The sequence below is a fragment of the Dipodomys ordii genome, unplaced genomic scaffold (assembly GCF_000151885.1).
Source record: "Dipodomys ordii isolate 6190 unplaced genomic scaffold, Dord_2.0 Scaffold3, whole genome shotgun sequence".
Taxonomy (NCBI): Eukaryota; Metazoa; Chordata; class Mammalia; order Rodentia; family Heteromyidae; genus Dipodomys; species Dipodomys ordii.
In genome coordinates, this window is record NW_012267219.1 from 18,708,666 (window position 1) to 18,730,143 (window position 21,478).

Sequence of the window (21,478 nt, forward strand, 5' to 3'; positions counted from 1 at the left end):
TACATGAAAGTTTGTTGATGAGAGGATTCATTGTTCAGAATGGAATCAGTTTTAAGGCTGTTGCAAACATTAATTTATGGAGGTCTAAGATTAGTCACAGTGTATAGCCTTCTGAGTCACTGACTCTGTACTTATTTCTGACATAAAGGGAAGTCAGATTTGGCTCACTCGTGCACTGCCTGCTGTTTGACCTTAACATTCCTTTCAGGGATTATTGGGTGTGTTTTTCAGGGTAAAATTGGTCAAATGTGGACAGAGCTAAACATGCAACATGACTGAATTTATAGGGAGATTAGTGTTTGGTGTTTAAACTGGTTCCATATTGGAATAGGGCAGTAAAGATGAAGGGCCTCAAAGTTTGCACTTTTAACAGCATTCTATGTCAAAATATATATATAATTATATTCGAAAACAAAGTGGCAAGTCTGTGTGCATACAAGACTTAGCTCTTACAGCCCTGAACTGGCACAAAATGCATGCACTTATCCCACATTGCTATCAAATCTAGTAAATGTGCTGGTTTACCATTGAGATAGAAAATGTTGACGTTTCGTGAAAGATAATTTATTCCACAATTTAAAATTAAAACAGAAAAATAAACTATAGTCACCAAATGACAACAACTTGATTGAGGGGAAGTAAAATACACAGCTTTGCTTTTTCAGGAGCATTCTTTTCAGCAGTGATTTATTTATTTCCTTTTTGTTCAGTGAGGATTGTCACACATAGGCAGGGAGGCCTGGAAAACCACTGAGCTTGCAATACATGGATTGTAAGTATAACTGACTGAGAATGTGTTCAACTTCTCTCTTTTCCTACTCTTCCTTTCTTAACTACCCCTGTACTGTATAACAACATATATCTAGCCTTGATCACCATGGCCATAGAATGTACTTTTTTTTTTCTGCTGATACTTGTGTTGAGATTCAGGGCAGTTGCTGAAAGCATGAACCACACTACTCAGCCCTTTTTGCTCTGGCTACTATTGAGATAGAGTCTCAATTTATACTTGGGCCAGCCTAGATTGAGATCCTTCTGGTTATGCCTCTGCTATAGCTGCGGTGGGCATTACCACACTCAGCTTTCTGTGTCCTTAAACTGCTCCTGACCTTTTCTTGTTTCTTGCTATATTCAGACTTGGAGTTTGAGGTTCAGACCTTAGTTTGAGCACTGGATGTCATTAGGCCAGATATATGTCTAACCTTATCACTAGAGGTATATCATTCACAGATAGATAGATTGATAGATAGAGAGAAAATTACATACAAAACTGCATAGTATTTTGTTCATTTTTGTGGCTTAAGATCAAGTTATCTGTATTTGAGGAGAAATGGTTTTTATTGACAGCATTAATAAAGTACAATAAGAATGAATATTATTTAATGGTAGCTAATTCAGAAATATTTCAAAGAGAGGGGGCTGGGAAGGTGGCTCAGTGGTAGAGCGCTTGCCTTGCATACATGAGGCCCTGGGTTTGATTCCTCAGCACCACATAAGCAGGGGGGAAAAAAGCCGGAAGTGGTGCTGTGGGTCAAGTGGTAGAGTGCTAGCCTTGAGCTGAAGAGTTGAGGGACAGCGACCAGGCCCAGAGTTCAGGCCCCACGACCAGACCCCCCCCCAAAAGAAATATTTCAAAGAGAGACTTAGAAACAAACCATAGCCTACTTGGAAGAGAGAGATACTTGAACCTTAAATCTCATGGGCAGATATATTAAAGTTTATTTAAATCATCTGATATAAAGAACAATAACAAAAATCAAGGGTATACTTTTTTCCGCAGATCCTCAGAATGCTATGTACTTGTAGGACTCAAAGAATATGCTTTTTATGTCAAGCATCTTGGGGTGAAATTAGGGGATCAGAAGAGATTATGGATGGGCGAAAGCATTCTGAATATTCAGGAGTATAGTGATACGAATATAGGCCAATTAGCAAGAATTCCAAGATAGAGCAAGAGATAACACACAGTGGAGAAGGGAATGCAATAGGAAACAAAATGTAGGAGATTTGAATAACCAACTGGGACCTCACTCTACTTTTAGTTTTATAGGACTGTCACAAACATATGAATATGACAGAATAGAAAGTTGATTTCTTTTCTAACTCTAGAATGGGAAACAATGTAAATGACTTGTTAAAGAACAGTCTTAAAGAACAGTGATGTGAGGGGAAATTCTGTAAATGCTGAAGCAATTTCTAGATGGGGGGGATATGTTCATTAATTTCCTGACTGGACCTTCAAACATCACATTAAAATCTCTGTCATTTTTTTGGCACATAGGGTCTGTCTCTACCAAGAGTTTTCATCTGTAGTTATTTATTTGGTTTTGCCTTTAATTTCTTGATGTTTATCCTTAGATGCCACTCCCCCTGCCCAAGATGCTGTAGTTTATTTATTAAGAGATATGTCCTCTATGACACACAGGATCTTTTATTTCATTTGTTCCTGAACATCAGAGCTTACAACGTAGCCTGATTAACCTAAAAAAGCAAGAGAGGAAAGAGAGAAAAGGAAAAGAAAAACAAATGACATAGCTGCCTGAATAAATCCATAAAATGAGAGCACAATGAATTGTATCAGGATTGAGATGCTATATTGTTTTTATTGGGAATGAGTAACTTTCATAACACTAATTATTAATGTTTAATTCATCATCATCCAACACCTCCTAAGTGTGCTGCCAAAATTTAGTTGCTTTCCAAAATGTTGCTACTGGGTGGGACAAGAGATGGTAGGGAAAAGGAATATATGTTCACCGTTTCTCTGTATTTGAAGAATCATTGACAAACTTCTTAAAAGGAGAATCATTGACACAACTTCTTAAAAAAAGACTTATTTGCAATTGAACTTCCTAATAGATTTTTTTCTCTTCTCCTTTCCTACTTTTCTATGCTGTCATATTATTATGGTAGTGTATGTGGATCTTTCCTATCTACAGAGAATAGATAAAGATGGAATTTTCTTTTACATGCCAAGGAAAGTGCTAGGAGTACATTTATAAATAAATTATGAATGAATAAATCAATTGGTCCATGCATGGTCTAGAAAAGTGATATGCAGACAGCAAATACCCAATATGCATATGTTAGGTTCATTAAGTAGAAACTTCCATTCACAGATCTTTGTTAGACAATTTTAGAGATTTGTTCATCACAGTCCTACAAGTTAGGAATACTATAATCAAGGTAACAGCTGAGTCAGTATTGGTAAAGGCTCATTTCTTTTTTTTACTGGGTTCTCATACAGTATGAGTGTGAAGGAAGATCTCTAAGGCCTTTCATAAGGCACTAATCCCTTCGAGAAGATTCTACCCTCATGATCTAATCTACTCACAAAGGCTCCAGCTCCTGATAGAATCACACTGGTGATTACTTTTCAATGCACAAAGTTTGAGAGAATGCAAAAATTCAGATCTTAGCTGGTTGCTGGTGGCTTACACCTCTATTCCTAGCTACCCAAGAGGCTAAGATCTGTGGATTGAGGTTCTTAAGCCTGCCTGGGAACACAAGTCTGAGAGAGATAGCCCTCTTACAAGGGTACATCCTTGGCAAAAAAAAGTTGAGAGTGCCCAAGCTTTGAGTTCAAGCCCCAGTACTGGAACACACACAGAATTCAGATCATAGTAATTTCCTTTGTTATCACAATACAAGAGCATGATGGAATAGGAAAGTTATTTCATCATAATAATTTTCTTATAAATATTTAATGATTATTAATATTAATAAAACCATATAGATTTAAAAGTTAGGAAAGCTAATTTCTAGTTTCAAAGCTATGATTAACCTATAAAAATGGAAATAACTTGACTTAGTATAATAACATTGATATTTAGATTCTGAGGCCATTCTGGGCAATGTTTAAAGTTCCTATACACATACCACATATTTTTGTTCTCTTAGACCAGTTCCAAAAGTGTATGATTTGAGAAATCAAAATAATTTCAGACACCAAATTTTGAATTATAAATTTAAAATTCTTTTAAAATTCAATGTCCTTTAAAAATGAATTTGAGTTGCTCTGCACAATTCTCCTTGACTGCACTGGTGTTCTAAGACCTCTCATTAAGTGGACCCCAGGCAGCCACTCTACCTCATCCGACTCCAGCCAAAGCCAGCTGTTCTTCAAGCAGTGATTTTATTAACTTATTTAGGACCGAAGCATATCTTATTACCCTATTTTCCATTCCTGTCCAATGCAGCTGTAGCTGATACTTTTCACAACAGCCTTTACATATCAACCTCCTCCCTTATTTTTTCTTGTTCTGTTTTACATCCCCTTTTAAGTATATATGTGTGCATGAAAACATCATCTTGCTCTCTGGCTCTATATTATTTGAAATCTTCAGGAATGTGCCTTTTGTTTGCATAAAATTATAAACTTCAAGGAAGACATTTACTGATAGAATAAACATTCTGATATGCAAAATAGATTAATGCTAATGGAAGCATCATTTCTTAAGTAATACCAAATTAATTTATACCATATTTAAATCAATTAAGTGAAAATATGCAGGATTTGAACAGATAGAATATGCTATTTTTTTCCTTTTCATAGCTTAGTAAATGAACGTTTGTTTCATTGCTTGCCAAATGTACTATTGAAGAAGAAGCTGTTTTTTTAAAATAAAAATACTCGTAAGTAGAACTCACTGTTAGAGTAAGTTATTTTTAAATTTTAATTTAAAAAGTAGTATTTCTTAAGTTATTAGTGAGTTATTATTCAAATTTAAATTTTACCACCTACTTAGTATACTTTTAATAAGTCAAACCATTGGTTCTATGCCTAAATATATATTCATGAGGAATTTCTAACTTAAAAGTAAGTTACAGTTTAGGAAAAAATTAAATGTTATTTCATATGGATCATTATAATCAACTATAAACCAATTAAAAGATGCACTAAAAAATCAAGACTCCAATTTCCAGAGGGTTGTTAATATATTAGCCCTGTTTTATATTGGTACACAAAAACAGTATCCCATTTTATAACTTTAAGGACATTTGCTATTTATAAGATATCCAAACATTTTTAAAGTTAGACTTAAATTTAAGACTGGCTTTGCATTTAGGAAGCTAGGATGTTTATGGTTAAATGTGTAAGATGTGGTTTTTTAAACCTGCATAGGAAGCTATTGTCAGAAAAATCTAGAAATTTGGTCTGCAAAATAACAGCTACCAAATGATATAAAACAGTTGTTCACAGAATCTCAGGTTTCCTTTATAGTATAAATGTATAAGAAATATAGTAAAGCTCATGATTCTTTTCTACTAAAAGAATAGATTCATAGGATGTAAATGACTGCCTATTAGTTTCAGTTCATATATAAATGAATAGTTGTGACTTACCTTGAATATTGTTGCTTCATTTTATAGGGAAGTCTTTCACTTTGCATATTTTTATATTTAATAGTTTTATATATATATATATAGCTATATATGTGTATATATAGACATATCTATGTGTATATAGGTCCATCAATCGTCTTGAAGTCTGGGCCTGGGCGCTATCCCTGAGCTCTTTGGCTCAAGGCTAGTGCTCTACCATTCGAGCCACAGCACCACTTCCAGTTTTCTGGTGGTTAATTGGAGTTAGGAATCTCAGCACTTTTTTCCCAGGCTGCCTTTGGACTGTGATCCTCAGATCTCAGCATCCTGAGTAGCTAGGATTATAGGTCTCAGCTACCGGTGCCCAGCTATAAAACTTATTTATTTTTCTTCTTTTTTTATCTTTTTATTTTATTGTGAAAATACCGTACAGAGGGGTTACAATTACATGGGCAAGATGATGAGTACATTTCTTATCAAGCATTGTTGCCTCCTCCTTTGTTTCCCCTTCCCATCTCTTCCCATCTCCCTCCCTTCCCTTTCCCACCCCTCCATCCCCACTCTCCGGCCAAAATTGTAAAGTTCGTTTTTCTTTTTCTTTTTTTTTTAAGTTGTGAAAATACCATACACAGGGGTTACAATTACATGGGCAAGATAACGAGTACATTTCTTATCAAGCATTATTGCCTCCTTGTTGTTTCCCCTTCCCATCCCTCCCCATACTTCTCCCCTCCCCCCACCCGATCCTCCTCCATCCACCCCCCAACAAAGTTGTAAAGTTCGTTTTTCCACATAACGACTTGTACATCTCTTTGTTGCAATGGGTCCACCTGTATCCTTATTTAAATGATTTGTTTTTTCCCTTCCCCTCCACAAATTATACCTACATCAAATACAGGGAAAGCAGGGATTATACCTTGTGGGAGGGACATATAAAGCAACAAAGAAATATCTTATAAATATGTTAGAAACAATCACATGAAAGAAAAAACATTTGAGTCCTTATCTTGGGGTTCATTTTGCCTAACATCAACTTATCTGACGGTTTTCTGCTTGTCTCAGACATATACTAGTTATTGCAAATAATGGAAACCATAGGACCTATGTTTCTCTGGGCCTGGCTTACTTCACTTAAATTTATATAGAGAGAAATGCACAGTAAAGTTCTGAAAGATTCATATATACAGATAAGCATTCTCCAATCAACTGGTAGACTGTTTTTATATTCTATAGAAATTTCTATGGCAAGCCACGCACCTGTGGCTCACACCTGTAATCCTAGCTACTCAGGAGGCTGAGATCTGAGGATCACGGTTCAAAGCCAGCCCCAGCAGTAAAACTCTTATCTCCAGTAAACCACCAGAAAACCAGAAGTGGCGCTGTAGCTCAAGTGGTAGAGTGCTAGCTTTGGGCTGAAGAGCTAAGGGACAGCGCTCAGGCCCAGAGTTCAAGCCCCATGACTGATGAAAGAAAGAAAAGAAATCCTTCTCTGGCATACTCCTTGAGGCAACTACTCTTCTGAGTCCAATCAAACAAATCTCTTTCTATAATTATTAAGCTGTATAGAGACTTATATGTCTAGTGTGTTTCTTTCAGAGTAATTGTCAAAGTCATATTGCTAGGTATCAATAAATTGTTCTTTTATTAAATCATTTTCCATCATATGAACATTTGTATCTATTTGTTTTAATGAATATATAGGTTGTTATATACTAAGAATTATAAAAATAATTAAAAACATTTTTGTACAAATCTTTGTGTGTGTGTGTGTGTGTGTGTGTGTGCGTGTGTGTAATTACTAGGTCATAAACTAGATATGTATTTAACGCTTCAAAAAATTATTTCTATAGTTGGTTATGCTATTTTAAGTATATGCCAAACAGCAGTGTAGCTCATTTTCAGCATACTTTATCAGTTTTCATTCTCTAATGATCAACAATGATATCATTAATCTCCTCATGGTTAGTGGTAATCATGTGATTACTGGATTCATATATAGGAAGTCCTTAGAAAGTATTGTAGTATCATAAAAATGACTATACGCTGAATTTGTGCACAGAAATTTTCATAAGCAATGGGGAAAATTATAATTGACCTTTCATCTTCAAATTTTCTTTACAACATTAAAAAGTCTTGTCAGTTATAAATGTGCAGGAAAATTAAAAATAACAAACTAATACTTATTTCATACACTGTAATTTAAAACATTTATTTATTAGTTTTTCTGAGACAGTCTTCCTGTGTAGCCCAGTTGTCCTGGAATTCACAAGTTTTATTTTAGCTTTTTAGTACACAAGTTTTATTTTAGCTTTTTAGTGCTAGGATTACAGAAATGAGTCACCATACACACAAAAATTATGTTTAATATTTCTCTTTTAAAATTAAAGTGCTTGATTTTCTACTCTCATTGCTTAGCTTTAGACATGGAAACTGAACCTTTTATTTGTCTTACTGAATTGTTACACTTTTTTTTCCTTGTTTATATATTCTTTTTTTTATATTGTGAGAATATCGTACAGAGAAGTTACAATTACACGGGCAAGATAATGAATACATTTCTTATCAAGCATTGTTGCCTCCTCTTTGTTTCCCCTTCCCATCCCTTCCCATACTCCTCCACTCCCCCCACCAGATCCTCCTCACCCCCCCACCAAAGTTGTAAAGTTCATTTCCAACATAACGACTTGTACATCTCATTGTTGCAATGGGTCCACCTCTATCCCTATTTAAACGATTTGTTTTTTCCCTTCCCCTCCACAAATTATACCAACATCAAATACAGTGAAAGCAGGGGTTATACCGTGGGAGAGGGACTTTCAAGTATGGACCAGCAGCCAATGTTTTATCCTTTTGTGCTTTTAATGTGCTAGAGTTCCTCCTGTGATTTTATAGGTACTACTTCCTGTAAGACCTTTCTTCACTTGCTTCCTCACATCCACTTTCCTCATTTGTACCTGTAGCTTGTTTTCACTTTCTCTTCTTGAATAGCAACAGTGTCAACATTCCTTGGCCCGCCATTAGTCCTAGCATTTTCTTGTTGGCTACTTTGCTCCCATCTTTGTTGACCAATATTTCACCTCACCTCAATCAGGGTACTGAGTGACAACAGGAAGCAACATAATTATACACCTAAGAAATGTACAGTCATCAACAATCATAGACAAAAAGGAAAAAAATGATTGGTTAATGATTTTAATACTCAGCTATGACTGAAGTACTAATTATATGAATGGAAGTGCAAACAGTAGATTGTTTATTTAAAAAAAGAATTCATAGATAACTTGTCATTGCAACAAATTTGAATCCTGTATGGGAAGACAGGTGTCATTTAATTAGACCATACTAACCAAAATTCAAGTGCATCGGTAAGGATTATCTTATTTGGGTAAGTTTTTGTTCAAATCTTTAACACATTTTTGCTATAATTAATTACCATTTAATTATTTAGCTGCAAGAATTCTTATATACTTTGGCTTGAAGTCCTTTGTGTTAGTTTTCTGTCACTGAAATAAATGTCTGAGAGAGACAACTTAAATGAGAAAAGATTTATTTTGCCCCATGTTTTTAGAGATTTAAATCCATGATTACTTGGCTCCATTGATTTTAGGACTATTTTGAAATAGAACAGCATGCATCATCTGCTAAGCTTTTCACTTGTGGTCACATGGAGACGAAGAAAAGGGGCTTACCCTTACACCTAACTTCCTTTAAGTTCTAGTCCCAGTGCATACAACTAATGCCACAGGCTATCGACTATGACTTAACATCGACACTATTGGTGGCATTTCAGATCATATAATGAGATATGTATATATTACATGTGTATATTATATACATACATTATATATAATTTATTAATTAATAGCTTGTCTTTCTGTTTACTCATTGGTACCTGGGATGAGAAGATGATTTTAATTTTAATGAAATCTAAATTACAAATTTTAATCTCATGTGACTTCGTTTTTGTATTGTACCTAAAAAGTCATGGGTTACTTGATTAAAGATATAATCCTGTATTTCATTATAGAAATTGCATCCATTTATTTATTTATGTCTGTGATTCATCTCAACTTGTGTGTGTTTTATATAAAAGATATGATTCAAATTTCATTTTTATACATTTACTGAACTTATCAAAAATATCCAGAAAATATTTGTTCAAATAATTTCCTGCCCCTTTTTAATTTCCTTGGAAGTTTTATTAAAATGTATTGACCCTATCACTTCAATCTATTTTTGGAACATATTTTTATTCACTGGTTTATTTGTGTACCTTTTGATCATATCACTGATTATTATAATTGTAGGTACGTTTTGAAATCAGGCAGTGTCAATGTACAAAGGTATTCCTTTTCAAACATGTGGCTACTTTTAGTTCTTTGAATTTCCAATGAATTTAATGAAAATTTAGCATGTACATGAATTTGGAGAGAACTGACATCAGTACTGAATTATCAGTGAATGTTTTCAGATTTTCAGCAGAGTTTTTTAGGTTTCAGTCTGATTTAAGTTATGCTTATTTATTCAAAGTAGAATTTTTGTTATCAGTTTGTTGTAGAATTTAGAAAGAATTGATTTTTATATTAATACACTCCAAAATTGATAAATTTATATCTCAGGTATACAAGTTTTTTTGTTTTTGTTTTTGTTTTTTTTGGCCAGTCATGGTGCCTGAACCCTGGGCCTGGGCACTGTCCCTCAGCTCTTCAGCTCAAGGCTAGTGCTCTCCTACTTGAGCCACAGCACCACTTCCAGCTTTTTCTGCTTATGTGGTGCTGAGGAATCGAACCCAGGGCCTCATGCATGCAAGGCAAGCGCTCTACCACTGAGCCACCTTCCCAGCCCCACAAGGTTTTTAATACATATTTTTTCTTGTAAAGATACTGTACAGAGGGCTGGGGAGGTGGCTCAGTGGTAGAGCGCTTACCTTGCATGCCTCAGGCCCTGGGTTCTATTCCTCAGCACCACAAAAGCAAAAAGAAAAAAGCCGGAAGTGGCGCTGTGGCTCAAGTGGTAGAGCGCTAGCCTTGAGCTGAAGAGCTGAGAGACAGCACCCAGGCCCAAAGTTCAGGCCCCAGGACCGGACCCCCCCAAAAAAAATACTGTACAGAGAAATTACAGTTACATGAGCAAGATAATGAGTCCATCTCTTACTGAGCATTGTTATACCCTCCTTTATATTTCCTGTACCATCGCTTTCCTCCCCAACTCCTCCTTCCCCCTCCCCCCCACCGCAAGGTTTTAAAGATCTCTTCCCTTAGAATTTTCTATCTTAAAAGTATGTCTTCTACAACTAAAAGCCTTTAAATCTTTGTTTTTTAACTCTGTGACTTTTTTTAAAAAAAATGTCATTATACTGAATAGACTTAAATGCTGGTTAAATGGAAGTGGTAAAGCTGAAGTTGTTTTGATGTTCCACAATGAGGATTAGTCTTCAATCTATTTATTTAATTAGTTAGTTAGTTAGTTGGTCATGGGCTTGAACTCTGGGCTTAGGCGCTGTCCCTCAGCTCTTCAGCCCAAGGCTAGTGCCCTACCACTTGAGCCAGAGTCACTTCCAGTTTTCTGGTGGTTAATTGGCAATAAGAATGTCTCAGACTTTCCTGCCTGGGCTGGCTTTGAACCGTGATTCTCATATCTCAGTCTCCTGAGTTTCTAGGATTACAGGTGTGAGCTACTGGCACCCGGCAATTATTATTTTTTAAATAAAATTTTGTCAAACTGAGGATCTTTAGTGTTTGTTTTTTGAGTGAATTTTGAATTTTGTCACTTTCTAAATTTATTGAAGTAACTGTTACTTAACAGGAACTCTATCTACATTTCCCCTCCTTGTCTTGTTTTCTGGTTGGTTAGTTAGTTTTGTTGCTGTTGTTTGCTTTTAAAGACAGGCTCTTGCTGTGTAAGCCAGGAAGGCTTCAAATGTCATCCTTCTACCTTGGCAGGTTGAGTGTTCACACAACAGGCATTTGCCGCCACACCCACACAGGCCTTTGTTTTGAATGTTCAATGGAATTTGCATTCCTAGGAGAGACCAAAGCATTCCATGCATTACCTGTTACATATGGCTCAATATGAGTTTTATATTGTGAAGTTGTATATTTGTCCAGGATACATATTAGTCTGAAATTTCCTTTTATTTTAATATCATTTTTGGTGTTTATATATGGGTTGCATTGGACTAATACAAGAAGTTGGAAATTATACTTCATTCCTTTCCTTTTACAATTATTATTATTATTACTATTATTATTTTATTCTAAATTGTTTCATGGACTCACCCAATTGAAAAAAAAACTAGCCTAGAATTTTCTAATTTCCATTGAAGTATCTTTTTCAGGCATAGTTATCTAAAATTATTTAATTTCCAAATATTTTAGACTTTTTTAGGTCTACCATTTTTAATTTATGCCATTGTCAGAGAACAATTTTGTGAAACAATGAAAATATTGGTGTTTCCTTACTCTTAGTATATGATTTATCTTACTGAATTACCATATGTACACACTAGAAAATAATGTATATATTCCAGTTATTGGCCACATTGTATTATATATTATTTCAATATGGTATGTATTTTTTTGAAAAACATATCACAAATCTAACAGTTACTTTGAATCAAATATCCAAGCATCTTTTCCATTTATCTACTTCTTCAACTAACTCTGTTTGCTTCATGCATTTTAATGATTATAACTAAAAAGGTTCATACTTATAATTATTACATTTTACAGCCTGAACCTAATCAATATAAATTGTTCCTTTTATTTTTTAAAAAGTCTTCAACAAAATCTGATGCTAGCATTTCATTATATCTTTCCCCTCTTTTACTCTTAAATTATTGTCATCTTTGAATGCATCACTAGTGAATAGCAAGTGTGAGTCTTAAGGGCAGCACATAATTAGGCCTTCTTTTTTATCTCATCTAACAATCTAAACCTTTTTTTAATTAAGTTTTTTATTGTGAAAATACTGTACAAAGTGGTTACAGTTACATGAGCAAAGTAATGAGTATATTTCTTATCAGCCACACCCCCTCCACCCCCCTGCCTAAATTGTGAAGTTTTTTTTTTGACATAGCATCTTGTACATCTCATTGTTGCAATGGGTCAGTCTATATCCCTATTTAAACAATTTGTTTTTCCCTTCCCCTCCCCAAATTATACCCATCAAATACAGTGAAAACAGGGATTATACCTTGGGGGAGAGATATACAAAGCAACAAAAAAATCACGTGGTACCTTATAAATATGTTAGAAACAATAGCAAGAAGAAAAAACCACTTGTGTCCCTGTCTTGGGGTTCATTTCATTTAACATCATCTTATCTGACTTTTTCTGCTTGTCCCAGACATATACTACTTATTGCAAATAAGGGAAACTATGGGACCTATGTTTCTTTGGGCCTGGCTTACTTCACTTATATAATTTTTTCCAAGTCTTTTCATTTCCTAACAAATGGGTCAATGCCATTCTTTCTGATGGAGGCATAGAATTCCATTGTGCATATGTACCACATTTTCTTGATCCATTAGTTAAAATCATTTTCATTTATTTGAGTTTGGATCTTAATTATTTGCTGTTCTTTTTCTTTTTTTTTTTCTATTTCATTTAGTTCCTCTGTTCATCATTCTTATCCTCTTTGGCACTAATTTTCTGGGGAATTAGTATTTTTAACATTATATTTTAATGTTCCTAATTGACTTTAACTATATTTTCTTTGCATTTTTGTGGCTGATAAAGGAAGTACAGTATGATTCCTTAGCTTGTTATATCTATTCAGTATTATGTGACTTTACATAAAATGTCTGAGTTTTGTAAAAGTATAGTTTCTTTTTTTCTCTAATCTTATCTCCTTCTGCTATGATATATTTTACAGCTCTCTTATGTATTTTACATTAGACTATGTTGCAAATTCCATAATTTATTATATTAGTTTTACTTACAAAATGAGTAGTAAATTCAATAAAGAACACATATGTTTATCATATGTTTATTACTTTATTGCTCTTTATTTCTTTAATCATAAGTGAGAGCTAATATCACTTACTTTTCAGGTAAGGAACTTGAAGTATAGGTATGCTGGTGTCAAGTTCTCATAAATATTATATATATAAAAAACATAAGTTCATCCCTTTACTTTTAGAGGATAGTTCCTCTGGATACAGAATGTTGCATTGTAATATCCCCTACTTTACATTTTTATGATGCCGTCCTTTTCTAATACCCTGTATTCTTGATGAAACAGCAACCAGCATCTGTAGGTTTTTGTGTGTATATGAACTGCATTGTTGTTTGTAATCTCAGATTTTGTTCCATCCCCTTTCTTCCACCATTCTTAAGAAGAAAAAAAAGGGGGGAGTAGTGGGGATTGAATCCCAGGCCATACTCAAGCACTCAACTACTTGAGACATAGCTTCATCCTTTTTTTGTGTTCTAGGATATTTTTAGGTCATTTTATTTTTATTATGTAAACAGCTGTGCAAAGAAGTTGTACAAAGGAGTTGGCGTTTAACAAAGCAGTTTATGAATACAATATACCTTGGTCACTGTTCAACATTCTGACTCATCCCCCTACAAGTTTTGCCCAGGGCTGACTTCAGACCATGGTTCTGCTACCTCTGTTTCCCTTAGATAATGACAGCATATGCCAGCATGTTGTGCCCAAATCTGTTTGTCTTTATTTTTAAATAGTAGACAGTGATGCCACATGCTATTGGTTCACACTTAAAATCCTAGCTGCTCATAAAGCTGAAACTTAGAGGATCATATTTTTAATAAGTTATTTTATTGTGAAAATGCCATACAGAGGAATTCCAATTACATTTCTTATCAAACATTGTTGCTTCCTCCTTTGTTTCCCCTTCCCATCCCTGCCTTCCCATCTCCCCTCCCCCTGCCTCCTCCCAGCCAAAGTTGTAAAGTTCATTTTTCAACATAACGTCTTGTACATCTCATTGTTGCAATGGGTCCACCTGTATCCCTATTTAAACGATTTGTTTTTGCCCTTCCCCTCCACAAATTATACCAACATCAAATACAGTGAAAACAGGGGTTATACCATGGGGGAGGGACATACAAAGCAACAAAGAAATAATCTTTTAAATATGTTAGAAGCAATAGCAAGAAAGAAAAACCATTTGAGTCCTTATCTTGGGGTTCATTTCTCCTAACATCAACTTTTCTGACTGTTTCTGCTTGTCTCAGACATATACTAGTTATTGCAAATAAGAGAAACCATGGGACCTATGTTTCTTTGGGCCTGGCTTACTTTACTTAATATAATTTTTTCCAAGTCTTTCCATTTCCTAGCATGGATCAAGAAAATGTGGTATATATGCACAATGGAATTCTATGCTTCCATCAGAAAGAATGACATTGGCCCATTTGTTAGAGGATCATATTTTGAAAAGTTCCTGAGACCCCCATCTCCATTAACCAACAAAAGCTGGGCATGACTCAAGTGGTAGAGCACTGGCCATGAGCAAGAAAGCTGAGCAGGCTAAAAGCAAATTAATAAATAAAAACGAATAAGTTTAAAAATAGAAAATGATATGGCTAGTGTTTTGTTGCAGTTATTTGCTCTTGGTTTATTGACATACTTGTATACATATTCTTTTTCTAAAATGGTGTTATTTTTTTCAAACACTTTTCTGCTTTATTTCTATTCTTTTGATATTCCTTTAGATAGCCCTGATTTGATACTTCATGGTTAAAACTAAAATATTTCTACTGATCTGTCATCAGATTCACAGACTTTGTATCCTGCCTTCTTTATTTTATTGAAAACCATTCAGTGGGGTTTTATTTCAAATACTGAAATGCTAGTTTGTATATTTTTCATTTAGTTTTATCATTTCCATTTCTGTGCTGAGGTTATCTATTTGTTGTCTAACTATGAGAATCAATTTCTCATATTTTCTATTGGGTCAAACAAAATATTTATAATAGCTTCTTTGAAGTTGCTTTCTGTTAATTTGCATACCCTTTTATTCTGTCATCTTTCTATTGACCATATTTTTATTTCCTTCTGTCTGTAAAGTACACTCCTTGACACTGGTAATTTTCCTATCTCTCCTAGTGACTTTAGAGCTTATACCAAATATTTTGGCAATGTGTTGTAGAAATTCTGGAGTGTTGGCTGTTGTTCTAATGAGCTATTCAATTGCTGATGTTTACTTTATGAGTATGTGATTTAAAGCTTTGTTTGGTCTCACTCTTAGTTATAAAGTGAATTTCTTTATCTGAGGACAGAGATAAAAACAAAAGAGTATGGCTGAAACTTATGATTTTTTTTAAAGAGGCCTGAGCTGTTTGCAGATCTCTTAATTATGTGGGATTTGAACAACAAGCTATCCCTCCTCTGAAGTTCATATAGTCAGGAGAAGGTAAAACTTATCTGTTTTTCAGCAGTTATTTTCTATTATGCCCCCTGAATTTTCTATCCTGCATGTAAAATTAAGAAATTTGGCAGGGATCACAACAGATTTAAATCAAAATTTAGGTTGAACCTATCTGTGGCTCTCTCTTCTTTTTGAACTACTCAAGCACCCTCATAGGCCATTCACTGATATCTCAGGCCAAGAACTGTTTTATTTTTCTGATCCCTGAGTTCATACTTCATATCTGGGAAAGTTTGATCCTAATCATCATCACGTTGGATCCCCTAAGCTTACTATGTTTGGGGACTGAAATATTTTTTGTTACTTTTGAAAAATCTGTTTTATTTTTCCTAAATTATATGTGAATGAGCTCCCTTCATGGTTTTGATGAAAATTTTAGCCACAGAAAATCTTTTATGTAAAATAGCTTAATAAATTTTTGGTGATGGGTTCACAGAATAGGGATTTGTACTGCAATAACAATAAATTGATGGTTAAATATTCAGTTCTTTAAAATATATTAGTAACCAGGTATTTTTAACTGGCTTTCTTTGGTCCACAGAGGGCCAATTTCACACCATCTTTTAAACTTTCTCTTAGATGTTTCTCTTCCACCTCTACCGTCTCTTTTTATTCTTCCCACCCATTCTCTTTCCCAGTTTCTCACTCCCTCTCATGGTAGTCCTGACCAATTCAAAGTATTTATTACGATTTCCCTCTTAAAGTCTAGATGTAGGACTTCTTTCTTTATTTTAATCTTTGTTTAGACCTTTAGCTCTTAAAAGAGGGATACTGTTTTAGGTATTATTCAGTTATAGACAACATTGGTAGCTGTCTTTTTGAGCTTCATCTTTCCATTCACACATTCACTTATTTTTATGGTATTTATTAGGTATCTATTTATCTATCTCAGGTAATATATGCTTGTCTGTAAGTCTTCTTACAATTTTCCTATTTTTTCAACTATTTGTTGACTTTTGAGTTGACCAGACCTTAATTCTTCCTCATCTGCTGTTCTGATATTCGAAGTACTCATCTCATTCATTCACTGCCAGAGCTTCAAGTTGTTTATATATACAGTTGCCTCACAGGTCACTTTACCTGGCATCTTATGTTAATATAAAGCTCACTTTTAAGTGAATTCTATCTCTGTTAACAAGACACAGAGCTAATATTTTACTTACAAACAACCTCAAGTGAATACTTACAAGTCAATATGTCTTTCTAATTTTACCATCATTGCTAGTGGTTCAATTGGTCTCCAGATGTGACAGAAGTGGTCTTAAAAACAATGAGTGCAATGTCCAATTACTCCCCCAAGAACTTTTTCATATAAACTAATTTAAACTTAAATTGCCATTTAAGGTTAGATATTGCATACCTTGCCATACAGGGCTTTCCAACCGAATGAGCCTCTATCTCAAGTAAATCCATTTGCTTTTCAATCCGAACAAATTTAAAATCCATTTTACTCGTAGTGTTTTCTAGAAAAAGGCTTATCTTTCTGGAAGGATTACTGAAATGCTTGAAAGAAGTATGTGTTCAATAATACTTTATTTAAAGGCTGAAATATCATAGCTAAAATATCATTTTGCACCCTAGTTGTCCATTTGAACAGCATTGAAAGAGAGAGTAGTAAGCCTCAGTTCCAGTATGGATTTTTTTTTCAGTTGTTTTTCACCTAAGTCTAATAAATGTCTGTTATAAAATTTCACTTGAAACATAAATGTGACCGTTCTCATTCTTAGTTTCATAAGTATCTGAAAACATATTTGTGCAGCCGCCTTTGGTAGTGCTGTTGAGGCTGTTTTAACCCCTCTGAATTAATCCAACCAGCAGAGAGATGAAATAATTTTTACCAAAAGTGACTGAAAATATTTTATCTACCCATATTAAAAGACATGGTAGTAAAAAGTTGAGTAAGCAAACTTACTATGTATTATATAAAGATGGTATTGCTCATTTATTTAAATTACATTAATTTAGTACATATGCATTGCATAATACTTTATTATTTTCCCAGAAACAATATCTTTGATTTCAGTATCAGACATTGTTGCATTTGTGTTTCTTCAATTTGTCTTTATGATCAATATTTAAAGTCTTGATTGTTCTTCTGTATGATTTGCTGTAATTCTCAGTGCTAAATTCATAACCTACTTCTGAAACATTTCATTTGCCTACTGATGTAATACCTACACAGTCACACAGTTTGTTGAATTTGTTTTCTCTCTACATCACATCATTACATTCTTCTAATTTTCCTCTGCATTCTCAATCCTTAGCATTATAATATGCATTTCGTTGCATATATACAGTATCTGAGCAGTTTCTATAAAGCCTTTCCTGTTGTTATTACCTATTCCTGGTGTCTCCACTGACTAAACTATATTTCATACTACCTACACACACAAACAAACACACACATATACAGATATTAGAAGGAGCTTATATCTGTAACTCGTTTTACAAGTGTTGTAAATTATATAGCATTTCTAGAACCAAAATACTGTTTGCAAATTAGGAAAGATTATATTGATACTTGCATGTTTTATAAATATAATTCATAAATATGAATTTTCAGATAGGTGCTTTGCTTAAAAGAGAGTACTCTAATGCTTGATGATTAACATGTATAGTCATAAAAAAGTGCTAAAACATGTTCTTTTGCATAAGTGTACTTAACCGGAATTTTACCATGAGATGGTAGCAACTTTTAATAATTGCCATGCAGAAATTAATAGAATGATTACACTTCATACATATTTTCATCTTCTAAGTAAAGTCAATTGGCATACACTAAAATCTGTAACAAGTCCTACTCATATAGTTCTACACACACTCATTTCAACTGTGATGAAATATTTTAGCAGAACAAATAATTTATGAATAAAATGTAATTTACTGAATACCTTGGCAGTTAATGTTGATCGCTTCATCACAGTTCAGTCATGTTTAGAAAATTTAAGCAAGCTGTGTGATTACTCCAGGAAGCATGGAATGATGTGTTCAAATTAGTACCATCTGTGGATAGAAAAAAATCTGAGGTTTTTAGTCATTCTTAAAGAATGGAAATCTGATTCTCCATGCTAAAATGGTGTAATCCTTTTTGTATTTGTAATTTAATAGGGCAGTTGCCTTGAAATAGTCTAGTTCAAAACACAGTTCACCAGAAGAGAAGATAGTGAATATAATGAGGGTTACTGCTGGTCAACTATGAATACTTGTGAAGTTATCCTGCCAAAAACAACCTATGAATTGTTCTACAGATATGTTCATTTGTGGTACATCTTTTCCCAGTTCCTTTCCCTGTTCCATCTTACCTGTTTCTTTACCTGACTGTCTTTTGTGCAAGGGCTGCTCTCATCTCCTAGAAATGACTTGAATTCTTTATTAAGAATTATCTCCATTCTCTGTATGATAAAGATTAGGTAGACTGTACTATAAATAGCATGTGAAGTATTTTATTTTTAGGGTTACTTTTAAGGTAATGCTAATTAAATGAAATAAGATTTAGTAATAAATGTTAGGAGTTGTAAACTGAGTAACTGAAATTGATTTTGTAATAAAATAATAAATAAAATCATGTCAAGAATATAATGATTGTTCTCCATTAATTTAGACCTGTTTTCTTCCACTTGTGTGGGTAGGTGTAAAATATCTATATAGAATTGAGAAAAATTTTAAGAAGAAATTCAATCTTTTAACTAAATCTTAGACTGTTCACATAGAGCTCTAGACTCAAGCATTTATCTATATTTTATATCTTCTTTTGGAAGTTTTAAGGGCTTTTCTGAGTCAACATACTCATATAAAAGCTTGAATTTTATCCTCAAAGCTTCCCCCTTCTAGTTTCTCTTTGTGTTAGTAGTGACATCATCCTTCACTTTGGGCAACTGAAAACCTTAGTGTTTTCTTTTACTCCTGCCAATCTCTCACACTGCACATACCACACATCAGAATATCTGGTCTGTTCTCTTGTAAGATCTATTTATGAGCTAAATACTTTTTTCACTGCTACTGCTACCATCTTAGTCCAGGCCTACAAGAGCTCTTGTATCAACACTGACATTGAATACCTGCTAACTAGTATCTTCATTTCCATCCTTTTCTGCCTTCTATCTATTCTCAGCTTGGTGGTTAGTGTGATTCTATGAAAGCGTATGTTAGAGAGAGCCTCCTGCTCTTACATAGACACTTCTTGGCTCAAATGAAAGCCAAAGCAATGTCCTATAATAAAGTAGATAATCTGTCCTTCAGTCTTTCTTATCAGATATTGGCTGGGCTACTATCAGTCATTCTGACCTCTTGATTATTCTTCAAGTTCAGAAATCATGATTATTTTAGGCCCTTAATAATTCTCTTCTGGAGATCATGTGATTGTAGTTAGAATTCCAGTGCCTTAGTCTATGTTTTAACATCAGTGTACTTGAGGGTGCTCTATAAAAGGTTCTGGTAAGCTTAAATATGCACAAATAATAAACATCATGTGAAATATGCTTATGTCTATAGAGACCCCTAAATATGAAAATGATTTTTCTTGGGAACCAAACACTAAAAATACAGAATATACCTAGGGAATTACTTAGGATGATATGAGCACATGATTTTCTTTTCTACCAGCAAAAGTTTTCTTTCTATCTGAACCCAAGTTTGCAGAAATCACGGGCTTAAAAATCATGACCTTTTTGTTATTGTGCTATTTTGTTATTTGATGTTTAAGGGCTGTAGTATTTGATCGATTTCCACTGGCTGCATCATCACAGAATATTTTTACATCTCATTTCTTCGGTTTACAAATGATTGATAACTCTGGTTATTTCTGTTTGTTTTCCTTTTAATATTTAGTTCCCAGTGCACCCACAAACATCGCTTTGTCCAATGTTCAGTCGACTAGTGCAACACTGACATGGATGAGACCTGATACTATCCTTGGCTACTTCCAAAATTACAAGATAACCACTCAGCTTCGTGCTCAGAAATGCAGCGAATGGGAATTTGAAGATTGTGTTGAGAACCAAAACATTCAATACCTTTATGATGCTGACCTCACTGAAGAGACAGTGTATGGACTGAAGAAGTTTAGATGGTATAGATTCCAAGTGGCTGCCAGTACCAATGCGGGCTACGGCAATGCTTCCAACTGGATTTCTACACAAACCCTGCCTGGACGTGAGTAGTACCCTGCCAGGGACATCCTGAATTTGGTTCTGCTTTGTGTCAATATTCTAAAGATTTTGCCTTAATCCAACTGTGCAGAAAGTCACTGAATATAAAATTAAGTTATTATACAGGCAGGCTAGCTTAAGCAATAACATGTTTTCATTCAACTAAATCCAGTAGAAAAATCATTTGTGCTTATTATCAAGGATTTTTCTTAAGTTTCCAGAATTTTGACAAATTGCCTACTGCAACAAAGCATTATAAAAAGGTTCCATTGTGTTTTGACAAGTCACATACTGCAACAAAGCATTATAGAAAGGCTCCATTGTGGTGTATCATTTAGGCCATGTTAACTGCTCCCCAGTGCCCCTGATTGGTATCTCTATACTCTTTTAAAAATGTTAGATTGAGGGAACAAAAAATACAAAAATATGTATCTCAACAGTATAATGTCATCTGCATTTCTTTTGCAACTTTTACATCCAGGAAATCTCCTTAGATGCCTTTGCATAGAAACTACTAAAGTGTAGATAAAGATTGCTCTTACAACACACACACATATATATATATACACACACACACACACACACACACACACAAGCATGTATATAT

At 34.3% G+C, this 21,478-nt stretch overlaps 1 protein-coding gene across 1 annotated transcript in view; it reads left to right on the forward strand.

Annotated features, from left to right (window-relative positions):
- Ptprq (protein tyrosine phosphatase, receptor type, Q) overlaps positions 1-21,478 on the forward strand; it is a 168,776-nt gene that overhangs the window by 75,899 nt on the left and 71,399 nt on the right. The window contains exon 26 of the mRNA XM_013020306.1: positions 20,552-20,875. Within this exon, the coding sequence (XP_012875760.1) occupies positions 20,552-20,875 (324 nt within the window). The remainder of the gene's footprint in view (positions 1-20,551; positions 20,876-21,478) is intronic.